This window comes from Drosophila kikkawai, unplaced genomic scaffold, assembly GCF_030179895.1.
Source record: "Drosophila kikkawai strain 14028-0561.14 unplaced genomic scaffold, DkikHiC1v2 scaffold_291, whole genome shotgun sequence".
Lineage (NCBI taxonomy): Eukaryota > Metazoa > Arthropoda > Insecta > Diptera > Drosophilidae > Drosophila > Drosophila kikkawai.
Window position 1 is genome coordinate 20,091 of NW_027222637.1, and position 14,404 is coordinate 34,494.

Sequence of the window (14,404 nt, forward strand, 5' to 3'; positions counted from 1 at the left end):
TCGCATCCGAGACAGTAAATTCTGATAGTGGTACACAGACAGAACCATTAATAATAATAAACCCAGACGAGTCAAATAACAAACCGGACGAACCTAAACCAATTAATGTCAATCATTACCAGCCATATCATGTCAGAGTTGCGAATTACGCAGCCGCAAGACAGCGAATCTTCGGAGAAGTCAGTTCTACCGCAATCTTTATGAAGTCTGATAATCGTCTTTATACAGATGTCAGTATTTCAGATCATTTCTAACCAAGTTCGGAATTAAACAGATATGTACAGCAATTTATTCGCCGCAAGCGAGCGTGTAAATAGGTCGATCCTAGCCGCGATCAGAGCTTATATCGGATCGGACCACACGAATTGGGACTTAAATATCGATGCTATAAGTGCATCACTAAGATCAAGTATTCATAGGAGTACAGGGTTTTCCCCGTATTTTCTTTGTTTTGGACAGAACATGATAGCCAATGGACAGGATTATGAGTTGCTTCGAAATCTGAATTCATTATCTGACGATGTAGCTATAAAGACAGCCGACGTGTTACAGGTAGCGAGACAGCAAGCTAAAAAGAAGATTTCGGAATCACATGCAGTAAATGCTAGGGTATACAATTTGCGTAGTCGAGTCGTGCATTTGAAAGTAGGAGACACCGTATTCGCTCGCAGTTTTGCTCAAAGCAATGCTGGCAAGAAGTTCAGTAGCAAGTTAGCACCCGTTTCCGTCAAAGCATCAATAACGAAGAAAATCAGCCCGACGTATTACGAACTAGCTAACGAATCGAACAAGTCCTTGGGCGTATATCACCTGAAAGATATCAGAACATGACACAGATAAGGAATTTGCAACTGACCCTTGTTTTTGTCAGTTAACCCTTCTGCGAGTTAAACCTCTTGCAAAGTTAACTGTGGTGTGGTGGCCAGTCGCAAACCGAAAATAAAATATATAAGAAATAAAGAAATTAATTTGTAAACATTGCGAAAATGCAAATCACATATGAATTCGCATATGCTCACAAGCAAAACGTAGAGTATAGCGGAGAGCGTCGATAGAAGCTTATCTGGCCTGCTCTCGCATACAGCCTATCTGCATAGCGCTAACCCTTTTTCGTGTGCACCGAATGCGTGTGAAGACGGAAAAGGAGAAGAGCGACTGGAAGCACTCCGTTAGGTGAAGTTTGGCAACGCTGCAATTGCGTACAGCTAACTTCTCGAGTCAGAGTTCTCGCTCATTTCATTTTTGGCACTGATAACGTTCGCATGCAAACCGCTGCTGATCGTAGTAATAATAGTGGAAAATTTTCAACCGCGTGGCCGAAAATTGTAAAGTGTTTTCTGGCAAGGAAAAGGAGTTCACCAGTGCAGAAGGAGTTTCGGAGAAACGAACCAAGCGCAAGGGGTAAATATTTCCGTGAAAAGTGCAAATGAAAAGGCAGTGTTTAAGTGCATATTTTTGTGTAGGAAAGAGACGGAAGATACGTCGGCCGGCAACTTCAGCGCCAGAGCGGCATCATTACGCCAGTTCTCGGGTGTTGGTCACCGGCTGGTGAACCGTTTTGGAGGCTGCTGGCCAAGATCAGTGCGACAACCGCCGTATTCTTTTGGACGTGCCGCGTGTAGATTGCCACGTTTTGAGATTGGAATCGACCTGCGCGTGAGCACGCCCAACATAAATCGGACTTAACCACAATTTTGAGAGACACTTCGGCCGCGACAACCGTGTGCCACATGGAGGTTCGGATTTAACCTTAATCCGACCTGCCGTTCCCAATCAGCCAATCCATCCCAGGCGTGGTGTCGGAGTACCCATGCGGGTTAAGCTACCCTAAGGAACGCGAGGAGGAGGAGAAGGAGCTACGAGCTCCTGCAGAAGTAACGACGATCGGTTGACCGCTGGTTTTGCTGCCGTAATTAGGAGGATTAGTATAAAGCACAGGATTAGGATTAGTATAAAGCACAGAAGCGGCTCGCAGAACGTAGTTGCGGATGCGCTGTCGCGTTGTGAAGAATCTAACCTAGAGGAAGTCACAGACGCAGGCCCAATCATTGATTTGTCATCTAGCGAATTCGATTCGGAGGAATACCTAAGCCTGATCGACCAAATCCAAACAAATCAAGCAAGATTGCCTGATCTGAAAATATCGGGTAAGTTTGTATACAAACGAACAGAAATCGCAAAGGGAGATGCCCTACAAACAGCGGATGCTTGGAAGCTCTGGGTCCCGACAGCCTTACGAAACGCAATCTTGTACCGAGCACACGATGCCCCAGATTCAGCTCATGTAGGCATGTCCAAAATGATTGAGAAATTGAAGCGTTATTTATTTTGGCCTGGTATGGTGACCCAAATCCGTGATTACGTAGCTAACTGTTGCATTTGCAAGTCGACTAAAAGTCCTAATCAAATATTAAGACCACCCATGGGGAATCCAACAACTTCCCAAAGACCGTTTCAGAAACTTTATATGGATCTCTTAGGACCATATCCGCGATCCAAGAGCGGTAACATAGGTCTGCTTATTATCGTCGATATAACTTCACGAAGTTTCACTTCTTGCACCCATTACGAAAGTTTACTTCTGATAGAATTTGCGACTTTTTGGTGAAATACGTCTTCTGTACATTCGGAGTTCCGGAATCCATACTAACGGACAACGGATCACAGTTTAAATCTGGATATTTTAAGGCTTTCCTAACGCGATTCGGCGTAGCACATGTGTGTACAGCCATTTACTCTCCCGAAGCCAACGCGAGCGAGCGAGTAAATAGATCCGTACTGGCCGCCATAAGAGCTTATATCGGGACTGATCATACCGATTGGGATAGGAATATAGACAAAATTAGCGCATCTTTAAGAGCGAACAATCATCGTAGCACCGGATTTTCACCTTATTATTTGTGTTTTGGTCAAAATATGATCATGAACGGAAAGGACTATGAATTACTAAGAAACATTAAGTCGTTACAGGATGATACCTTGTTGAAAACGCCTGATGTCATGCAGCTAGCACGTAGTCAAGCACAGAAGAAAATTAAGGAAACGCATGAAAACAATGCAAGTGAATAATAATTACGGAATCATTTGCGACAGTGATTTATTAAAACTTAGAGCCAATCATTACATTTGGAGCATTTTTATTAATTCCCAATTAATTTCAAAATGGCTGAAAGAGATTCGGCTGCAAAGCCAAATGCAAAACTTTTGATGGCTATGCAGAAACACGATATGGTTCTGAGTGACATCGAGCGAATGAAAAAGGCATTTGAGGAAAGAACTATTTCATTCGACAAAATTCAAATGGAATATCGAATGCAACTTCTCGAATCGTACTGTAAAAAACTAATGGATATCCAGGCAGACATTGATATACTATACTCAGAAAATGATCTGAGAGCGTCGGTTGAGGATGCATGTATCATTACAAAGGCATTGTATCGCTCCGCAATGATAGAAGTTGAACCTCAGAGAATCAGTCAAGGGGATTTCAGTGGTTATCGTCATTCATCGCAATTACCAAAAATGAATCTGCCGAAGTTTAGTGGAAAACATTCGGACTACAAAAATTTTATAAGTCTATTCGAGAGTTTAGTTCATAACGCTCCATCCCTTACAAAGGTAGAAAAGTTCAACCATTTGCTTACATGTCTAACAGGTGATGCATTAGGAACTGTAAAGGCGTTTCAAATTTCCGAGTTAAATTATGAGAAAGCATTGGCTAGCTTGAAAAACGTGTACGACAATAAATGTTTGATTTTCTTCGACACGATTTCTCAGTTGTTTGACCTTCCCCAGGTATCGAAACCCTCTGCATCAGGCTTGAGGTCTCTTGTTGATGAGATATCGGCTCTGTATGCATCATTGCAGTCGTTGGGTAGTGAACAGGAGATCAATAATGCAATTTTTATTCACATAGCTATGTCCAAGGTAGATCACACAACAAAATCCCGATTTGAGGAGCAGCTAGATTACAATAAGTTGCCGACATGGTCTGATTGTGCGTTTCAGTTGAATCGGCGATACCAGCATTTAGCTGCTGAGGAATCAACGAAAAGTAAAGGGAAGCCTAGCCAAGGTTCGAATAAGGGATACTCAAAATCGTCATTCTCATGCACAAAAGCAGATCACAAACCAGATTCGAAATGTCAATATTGCTCAGCGACGAATCATAATTTAGGTAGTTGCCAAGCCTTTATGGCTCTGTCCGTGATTCAGCGTTTTGATTTTACGAAACATAATCGGCTGTGCATAAATTGTTTAAATCCTGGTCATCCAGTTAAAAAATGCAAAGCAAGAAAGTGTCGCGTCTGCTCTAAGCCTCATAACACACTTCTTCACAGATATGGGGTAGAGCAGCAACCTGTAGCTTCGGGATCAGGTTCTCAAGTGCAGTCACAGTCGTTTCCTGTAGCATTTGATCATTCAAATCAAGCCCACTCATGTCATGTTGCAAGTAGCGACCAAGTGATTCTTGCCACTGCCGTCGTTAAGGTGCGGGATAGATTCGGACAGTTTCAATTAGCACGAGCTCTTTTAGATTCCGGGTCGCAAATAAACTTTATGGCCGAAGATTTGGCACAACGTTCACGGCTACATAGGGAGGAGTCTTATTTGAATATTACTACTGTCGGGAAGAACGATTCGGTAGTGCGGCACAAGGTGCACACGTCAATTCACTCTCGCGTCAATGATCATAGTTTCGCAACCGATTTTTGGGTGTTAAGGTCAATTTCATCATATCAACCTGACTATGAGGTCAATTATGCCCAATGGAAAATTCCAGCAAACATTGAATTGGCAGACCCTCGTTTTCACAAGCCCGCAAAAGTGGACTTGCTTATTGGCGCAGAATCCTTTTTTGAACTTCTAAGCGTAGGCCAAATAAAATTGGGTTCCGACCATCCTTCGCTTCAGAAAACATTATTAGGATCGATTGTGTCGGGAAAGTACACTCAACGCTTAGCGAGTCAAGCTCAAGTAGGCAGCGTCACTGTCAGTGAAAATATAAGTTCTCTCGACTCTCTGGTGGAACGATTTTGGGAGTTGGAACAAGTCCCTGAGAGATCGAAGGCTGTTTACACAGCTGAACAAGTTGCTTGTGAGAAGCATTTCGAGCACACAGTAAAAAGACTTTCTTCAGGTCGTTTTGAGGTGAAGCTGCCATTCAAGACAAATCCAAGTGTTCTAGGCTTATCCTTCGAAACGGCAAGACGCAGATTTCTTTCGTTGGAGCGCAGACTTGCGAATAACTGCGAGTTGCAAGACATGTATCACGAGTTTATGAGAGAGTATCTTAACCTTGGGCACATGTCACGGCTTCCAACGCCTCCTCCAGGACAACACTACTATATTCCACATCAATGTGTCCTGAGACCTGATAGTAGCACCACAAAGTTGCGAGTTGTTTTTGATGCGTCAAGTAAAACGTCAACCTCGATCTCATTAAATGAGACACTAATGGTGGGTGCAACTATTCAGAGGGAGCTTTACGCTATTTTGGCAAGATTTAGATTGAACAAATATGCCTTGACATCAGATATTTCAAAGATGAATAGGCAAGTAAACGTTGCCAATGAAGACCGAAATTTCCAACTCATTTTGTGGAGGGAAAAATCTACTCAAGCTCTCCAAACCTTTCGCCTAAACACTGTCACTTATGGGACAGCCTCAGCTCCATTCTTAGCCATTCGTTGTCTCTTTGAGCTATCAAAAATTTACGCTAAATCACATCCGGTGGCAGCGGAAGTAATTTCGAGCGACTTTTACGTCGACGATATGCTTACAGGAGCGAACAGTTTTGGACGAATTGGAAGTGATTCGCAAGGAAGTCACTGAGGTTTTGGAGTTAGGGGGTTTCCATCTAGCCAAATGGGCAGCAAATCATCCAAGTTTGATGACTAACCAGGGACCAGAAAAATCTCTTATATTTAACACCTCTGAGTCCGTTAAGACGCTTGGAATGAGGTGGAACCCTCAGAATGATGCATTTCATTATAGTTTGGAGGATTCGTTTCAATCCTTACCTCCCACGAAACGCAACATTTTGTCCGTCACAGCTCGTTTGTTTGACCCCTTGGGGCTATTGTGTCCGTTGATCACAAGAGCAAAAATCTTGCTTCAGGAGCTTTGGCGACAAAAACTAGATTGGGATGAATCAGTTCCCATGAAATTGCATACAAGTTGGAACGAATTTAAGCAGAATTTATCAGAGATTGACAAGATATCCATTCCTCGATATATCTGTCTGTCAGCCTATGACGCTGTTCAAATCCACGGATTTGCTGACGCATCGAGCCACGCCTACGGCTGTTGCATTTATGTTCGCACGGTGGCTGGGACAAATAGGTTATCGAGACTGCTAACCGCTAAGTCACGAGTGTCCCCGCTAAAAACCAAATCAATTCCAAGGCTCGAATTATGTGCAGCGCATTTGCTGGCTAAGCTATGGACTCAAGTATCTCCTTTGCTACACAAGATAGAGTTGGAGAGCGTTAATTTTTGGTCGGACTCCCAAGTCACTCTATACTGGTTAAAGAGGGATCCGTCTACTTTAGCAACATTTGTCGCGAATAGAGTTGCTGAAATCCAGGAACTCTCAGAGAATATAGTCTGGCGTCATGTGCCTACAGAAGAGAATCCGGCTGTCTTAGTGTCACGTGGAACAGATATAGAGGGTTTGAAGCGTACTCTATGGGAAAATGGACCTGAATTCTTACTGCGAAATCCAGACGAGTGGCCTAGTTCTCATCGGGTTGAGGTATCACAGGAGTTACAGTTGTCCGAGAATAAAAAAAGCGTAGCAGTATGTTCCGTCACAAAAAACCAACCGAATGTCTTTATTGAACTTGTTGGACGATGTTCGTCATTTAATAAATTAATGCGGATCATGGCATACGTAAATCGATTTATTCAAGGGAGGAAGCGTCAACGCGATGTTGTTATTTCGGCCAACGAACTGAAGCTGTCGTTTCTTAGGATGGTCCAAGTCTTGCAAAGAGTTGAATTTGAGTCAGAATATGTCAAGATAGAGAAATCTGAAAGTTTGAGTCCACATCTACAACGTCTAAATCCTTTCATACACTCCAGCGAAATAGATGGTGTGAAGTTTCAACTAATTCGGGTTGGGGGAAGATTATTAAACGCGCCAATTCCGTATGATGCCAAATTTCCGTTGTTACTGCCATCGAAGTCAGAATTTGTTTCGTTGTATCTTCGCAACTTACATCGGACTCATTACCATGCTGGTGTCAAGGTTTTGGTATCGCTCTTGAGACAGCAGATATGGCTCATCAATGCTCGAGGAGCATGCAATAAAATTGTCCTTAGCTGCGTACACTGTTTTAGGTACAAAACAGTGCTAATGGACCAGATAATGGGTAATTTACCCGCCACGAATTTCGTAGGAGCGAGCAACGTGCTGCAGGAGCTGAACGCAGCGTTTCACCACAGCGAGGATCAGCTGAGAGGGTACGCGGCTCAGAGAGGCGTCGAGTGGTATTTCATACCGCCGAGGTCACCACACTTCGGAGGACTGTGGGAGGCAGCCGTCAAGTTCGCCAAACATCGATTGCTGAGAGGGGTCGGCAACGCCAAGCTAACGGCCGACGAGTTGAGCACCCACCTGGTCGAGGTAGAGGCGCTGCTCAATTCTCGACCAATCGCATCGCCTGGCAACGATCCCAACGATGGAGAGGCGCTGACACCAGGACACCTGCTGATCGGTCAGGCTCTTCTTTCGCTGCCGCAAGAGTCCGACACAGGCGTAACCTCCAGCAAGGGCGGATGCGAGTACTTGAGGCGGTGGCGAATGCTGTCCGCTCTCAAGCAGCAGTTTTGGGACGGTTGGTCCAAGGACTACCTCGTCAGCCTGCAGCAGCGCAATAGGTGGAGCACCGGATGCAGCGATTTGGAGGTCGGACGCTTGGTGCTCGTACACGAGGACAACTCGCCCCCACAACGGTGGCTCACAGGGCGCGTGGTGGCAACAACAGTCGGCGCGGACGGTAAAGTGCGTGTAGCACACATCCAGACGTCAGGAGGCGTCATCAAGCGCGCCATCCAGAAGTTGGCATTGCTGCCGATAAACATCGCTCCTAACGAGGAGGTTAAGGCGCCGGAGGCCTTCAACGGGGCCGAAATGTTGGAGCACTAGATTAGCGATTGATATTATTGTTAAAATGAATTTACATGAAGAAAAAAATAGATCTAAAACGTAACCAATGTGAAACAAAAAGCTTATCGCTTGCACTCAGCCGAACTGAATAGCCGAAACGTATAGCTTTCATAGCGAGGCAATTCGGACGCTGCTTGTGTAAAGGTAGTAGCCGATTAACCTTTGGAACTGCTGGCTGCGCCAGCGCAATAAAACTTTTTCGTGCGACTGCAGTTCTTCTCATCTTCTTTTCTTTGCCTTCGAGTGGAAATTCCCCAGCTAGGCCGCTAGTTGCTAGTCGCCTTTTTTTTATTCGAATTTTTTGTCCGGAAAACCCTCACGGATTTACAACAATGCTAATACATTTGCATACTCGATTGTAAATTTGTAAACAAAAAGTTCACAACTCCGCTTATAGTGCATGTATCCACGGCAGAATTTGTACTGTGGTGGCCAGTCGCAAACCGAAAATAAAATATATAAGAAATAAAGAAATTAATTTGTAAACATTGCGAAAATGCAAATCACATTTGAATTCGCATATGCTCACAAGCAAAACGTAGAGTATAGCGGAGAGCGTCGATAGAAGCTTATCTGGCCTGCTCTCGCATACAGCCTATCTGCATAGCGCTAACCCTTTCCCGTGTGCACCGAATGCGTGTGAAGACGGAAAAGGAGAAGAGCGACTGGAAGTACTCCGTTAGGTGAAGTTTGGCAACGCTGCAATTGCGTACAGCTAACTTCTCGAGTCAGAGTTCTCGCTCATTTCATTTTTGGCACTGATAACGTTCGCATGCAAACCGCTGCTGATCGTAGTAATAGTAGTGGAAAATTTTCAACCGCGTGGCCGAAAATTGTAAAGTGTTTTCTGGCAAGGAAAAGGAGTTCACCAGTGCAGAAGGAGTTTCGGAGAAACGAACCAAGCGCAAGGGGTAAATATTTCCGTGAAAAGTGCAAATGAAAAGGCAGTGTTTAAGTGCATATTTTTGTGTAGGAAAGAGACGGAAGATACGTCGGCCGGCAACTTCAGCGCCAGAGCGGCAGCATTACGCCAGTTCTCGGGTGTTGGTCACCGGCTGGTGGACCGTTTTGGAGGCTGCTGGCCAAGATCAGTGCGACAACCGCCGTATTCTTTTGGACGTGCCGCGTGTAGATTGCCACGTTTTGAGGTTGGAATCGACCTGCGCGTGAGCACGCCCAACATAAATCGGACTTAACCACAATTTTGAGAGACACTTCGGCCGCGACAACCGTGTGCCACATGGAGGTTCGGATTTAACCTTAATCCGACCTGCCGTTCCCAATCAGCCAATCCATCCCAGGCGTGGTGTCGGAGTACCCATGCGGGTTAAGCTACCCTAAGGAACGCGAGGAGGAGGAGAAGGAGCTACGAGCTCCTGCAGAAGTAACGACGATCGGTTGACCGCTGGTTTTGCTGCCGTAATTAAGAGGAAGAGACGAATGTGAGGCGACGCTAGCCTACTCTTTGCGCGCACGTGCCACGTGCGGCACCATATCCCAGAGCGGGATGAAATAGGGAGAACAGACCTTTCGTCTGGCATGCGAGGACGCCAAACCCTTCGTATGCGGTGAATCGAACAGGAGACCTGGAGGAGAATGCCGCAAGGAGGCATCGCCATGTGCAGAGCTGCAGCCAATCAACGTTGACGTGTGCTGAAGATCATTTTCGTTGTTTAGGGATTTAAAGCCAATGTGCTGAATTTGTAGATTTAATTCTTTGATAATTGCGTAGACAATATACTGTTTGTATTCAAGTAATGTAAATTTAGGGTCGTTTGAGCAACACAAAAATAATATTTGTCAGAAGTTAACAACATTTCTTGATTAAATCTAGCACAGCGTCTTCGATGGGCCCACCGAACCTGCTTCAACCGGATTTGTGAGTAAGTGAGATCTCTCCTTATAAAAACATATTGATTTCTGACTTTACAAATATATTCTATTTTTGTGGATGCATTTTTATAACGATACGCCATATAATTAGTCGAATGACATTTAAATATTTTTACGATTCGATTAAAGTAAGTTTTAGTAGCATTATGGTTAGGAGTTAAATACATCGTAAGCAACAATAAGAATTTAGGAGCGAATAAGAATTTGTAGACGATAAGATGATGCGATTTGAAAACCTTTTGTTATTGTTTTGGGCATTTGGCCAATATGATCGAATTTATGCGATTCTTTGTTTTGATTGATTGATCCTTTTTCCAATATGTTGGAGTAATTTAAATTAGTTTTCGTGGATCGATCTTGATGCTGCCGCAATGTGAATTAGAATTATAATATAAGAATAAACTTTGATTAAGGGATAACCGCAAACATAATCTCTCGAGTTATCATGGCAGGGAGGGTACAGAAAGGGATGGCGAATAACAGCTAGCCACCCCTACTCCTGGTGTTCTCTTGATTAGCTTACTGGTCCGTCCGCGTATACCAGAATCCGAATATATCCTTTGTTGTTTTGAACTGTAGATTACAGTTAGTGCACTTAAAACTTTTCTTTTGCGTAGTGCAGTGTGTATATAGGGAAGATGAGGAAAACCCACGACAATCCGACGAGCTTAGCAAAGAGCAATGCTAGAAGTGCACGAAACCGAATCTCCTTATACACTAGGTTACCCTTAACCCGGTGAACACAGGCCAGGGAGCCCTGACGGGCAACCGACGATCCTAGTCTGGCTGACATAGAAAGACAAGGGAGAACCGACTAGCTGGCTGGCTACTAAATAGAAAGAAAATGGCGCCCAACATGGGGCTAAATAGCTGTAGGAGTACTACATAAGAAGAAAATGCCACACCAGCGTGTGGGGCCGATAGCCGCATAGAAGAAAATACCACATCAACGTGTGGGGCTAGATATATGTTTGAGTTCTACATAAAGAAAATGCCACAACCAATTTGAGGCAGGCAACAGTGATACCTCTAGACAGCGAAACCGACTAGAGATTGCCAGATTTCTAAGTGCAGGAAACTAGAATGAAACTCAGCTCCACGATTTTGCTCTAGTAGTTACCAATAATTGTATTAGTGTCTGCTGAAGTTTAGTTTCAGGTCTTTATTATTTATTATGTAATGATCACTAAGAATTCGAGGCAGGAATCGCGATCTTGATTCGAGTAATCTACGGATTAGGTCGACCACTCAGTTTGAAGTATTCATGTAATCTCGGAAGGATTGAAAGTAACAATAAGTAGAACTTTTTTGCGGATTTGGATGAATTTGAAATAGGTCTCTAGGAATTGCGATTGTATTTCGAGTAATTTACGGAATAGTCGATCAGAACCAACAGTTCACTTGATATCTCATTTCCATGAATGTTCTTTAAACTTGCTTTTAGACTACGGGAGTTTGTTCAATGGAATTGCAAAGTATTGGAGGTACTTCGATCTTTGACCGGTTCAGATAAAGTAACTCGAGAAGCAAGCATTCAAACTATATATTTTTTTTTTATTAATTTTGCTTTGAAATTCAACTTTTTGTAAGCTATCAAGAAACATAAGGAGTTTAATTCACATAGCGAGCATGCAGTCATTATAAGATCAATCACGAAACTATTGAATTTATTTTTATATAACCAAAATATTTAGCGATATGTCAGTACGTCACAGCAACGTCGATTTATCTGCCGCAGCAGGCGGCGAAAGTACATCTTGTACAATTTGTACGCAACCATTGAGCGCAAGCGATTTAACAGCAACTACTCCTTGCGGTCATACCTTCCACCATCAGTGTATCAGGGATCATATGATTGATTCCAATGGATGTCCAATGTGCAATCGAGAATGCACAGCACGACAATTGTCCTTGTCGAACAACAATCTTTTAGCGGAATTGTCAGCTGCTGATCGAGGATTAGGAGGTACTAATACTGTCAACAACGATTTACCGGCTTGCAGTGTGTCGATTGAGCATACGAACAGAGGTAGAGCAGGCGGAAGAAGAGGCAGGAATACAGGTCAACGCCGAGGCGGCGGACAACGAACAGGAATGACGCTGAGGTCAGGTCGCAATAATCCAGCGAACCACCTCGAGCAAAGTCTTGACACAGATTCTGTAAGAGATATTTCTAGGGCAGACAATTTAGAGGACATAGAGAGATTAGTACAGACAGCCATGCAGGCACAGCAACAAGTCATTAGGCAAGAACTTTCAGAGTTTATACGAGCGCAAGTAGCGAACCTACAGATTGGTGGTTCTGCTCAAACTCCGAATAGGGGAATGAACGATAGACGAGATCAACCAAGGGAAGCTCATTCAGCAGAAACGGTTTACCATGATATTCATCTAAACACTCAGCGCGTCGATAGATCGGGTTCTACAGTTCAGCCAGAAAAGGTGCCGAGCATCATTCAGAGTTGGCACATCAAGTTTGATGGATTAAAGGACGGGTTACAGACAGAAGAGTTCCTTTATCGCATACAGGCATTAGCACAGCAAAATTTAAATGGGAATCGTCAGCTTCTATGTGACCATCTCCATTTATTTTTCGTTGGCAAAGCTAGCGAATGGTACTGGAAATTCCACCGTTCGTTTCCTCAGTTTAACTGGATACTATTTTGCAGAGAATTTCGGAATAAGTTCAAGGAGAGTGACTCGGACATGGACATTTGGGAGTTCATAAACAGTAGGCGTCAAGCTGAAAAGGAACCTTTTGAAGACTACCAATTCCAAGTAGAGAAACTTGTGTCTCGCTTGAGCACTCCGATCTCAGAAGAATCGTTAGTGAGGCTTCTTATTCGACAAGCGAAACCTTCACTACGATATAAACTTATGCATTTGCGTATAGACACGTTAGCTCATCTCAAGGAGGAAGTCCGTACGCACGAACAATTTTGTAGGCAAATGAAAGCTCAATCAGTCAGAGGTGGTTTTGAGCAACGATCTTTTGTGTCTCAAATAGAACAAGAGTTTGATGACAGTGAATCAGCTGAAGTTGCAGCTATGCGGCGAAAGCAACTTAAGTGTTGGAATTGCGACAAACTTGGACATCGTTTTGATGATTGTCTTGAAGTTCGCACCATCTTTTGCTACGGGTGCGGAGCAAAGAATACGTTCAAACCCAGGTGTCAAAAGTGCAACCCTTCGGAAAACTATCGGATGGATGCGCCGGTCAAATCTTGCCACACGTCGCATCCGAGACAGTAAATTCTGATAGTGGTACACAGACAGAACCATTAATAATAATAAACCCAGACGAGTCAAATAACAAACCGGACGAACCTAAACCAATTAATGTCAATCATTACCAGCCATATCATGTCAGAGTTGCGAATTACGCAGCCGCAAGACAGCGAATCTTCGGAGAAGTCAGTTCTACCGCAATCTTTATGAAGTCTGATAATCGTCTTTATACAGATGTCAGTATTTCAGATCATTTCTAACCAAGTTCGGAATTAAACAGATATGTACAGCAATTTATTCGCCGCAAGCGAGCGTGTAAATAGGTCGATCCTAGCCGCGATCAGAGCTTATATCGGATCGGACCACACGAATTGGGACTTAAATATCGATGCTATAAGTGCATCACTAAGATCAAGTATTCATAGGAGTACAGGGTTTTCCCCGTATTTTCTTTGTTTTGGACAGAACATGATAGCCAATGGACAGGATTATGAGTTGCTTCGAAATCTGAATTCATTATCTGACGATGTAGCTATAAAGACAGCCGACGTGTTACAGGTAGCGAGACAGCAAGCTAAAAAGAAGATTTCGGAATCACATGCAGTAAATGCTAGGGTATACAATTTGCGTAGTCGAGTCGTGCATTTGAAAGTAGGAGACACCGTATTCGCTCGCAGTTTTGCTCAAAGCAATGCTGGCAAGAAGTTCAGTAGCAAGTTAGCACCCGTTTCCGTCAAAGCATCAATAACGAAGAAAATCAGCCCGACGTATTACGAACTAGGTAACGAATCGAACAAGTCCTTGGGCGTATATCACCTGAAAGATATCAGAACATGACACAGATAAGGAATTTGCAACTGACCCTTGTTTTTGTCAGTTAACCCTTCTGCGAGTTAAACCTCTTGCAAAGTTAACTGTGGTGTGGTGGCCAGTCGCAAACCGAAAATAAAATATATAAGAAATAAAGAAATTAATTTGTAAACATTGCGAAAATGCAAATCACATATGAATTCGCATATGCTCACAAGCAAAACGTAGAGTATAGCGGAGAGCGTCGATAGAAGCTTATCTGGCCTGCTCTCGCATACAGCCTATCTGCATAGCGCTAAC

At 43.6% G+C, this 14,404-nt stretch overlaps 1 protein-coding gene across 1 annotated transcript; it reads left to right on the plus strand.

The window, feature by feature from the left end:
- The first annotated feature begins 7,360 nt into the window (after positions 1-7,360).
- Positions 7,361-8,152, plus strand: LOC121502528 (uncharacterized). Its single transcript, XM_041776224.1, has one exon. The coding sequence runs from the start codon at positions 7,361-7,363 to the stop codon at positions 8,150-8,152; it is 792 nt and encodes a 263-aa protein (XP_041632158.1).
- The last annotated feature ends 6,252 nt before the right edge of the window (positions 8,153-14,404 follow it).

What these genes read in the sequence shown, in the direction of transcription:
- LOC121502528 (XM_041776224.1), top strand. Translation starts at nt 7,361, where the DNA reads ATGGACCAGATAATGGGTAATTTACCCGCCACGAATTTCGTAGGAGCG.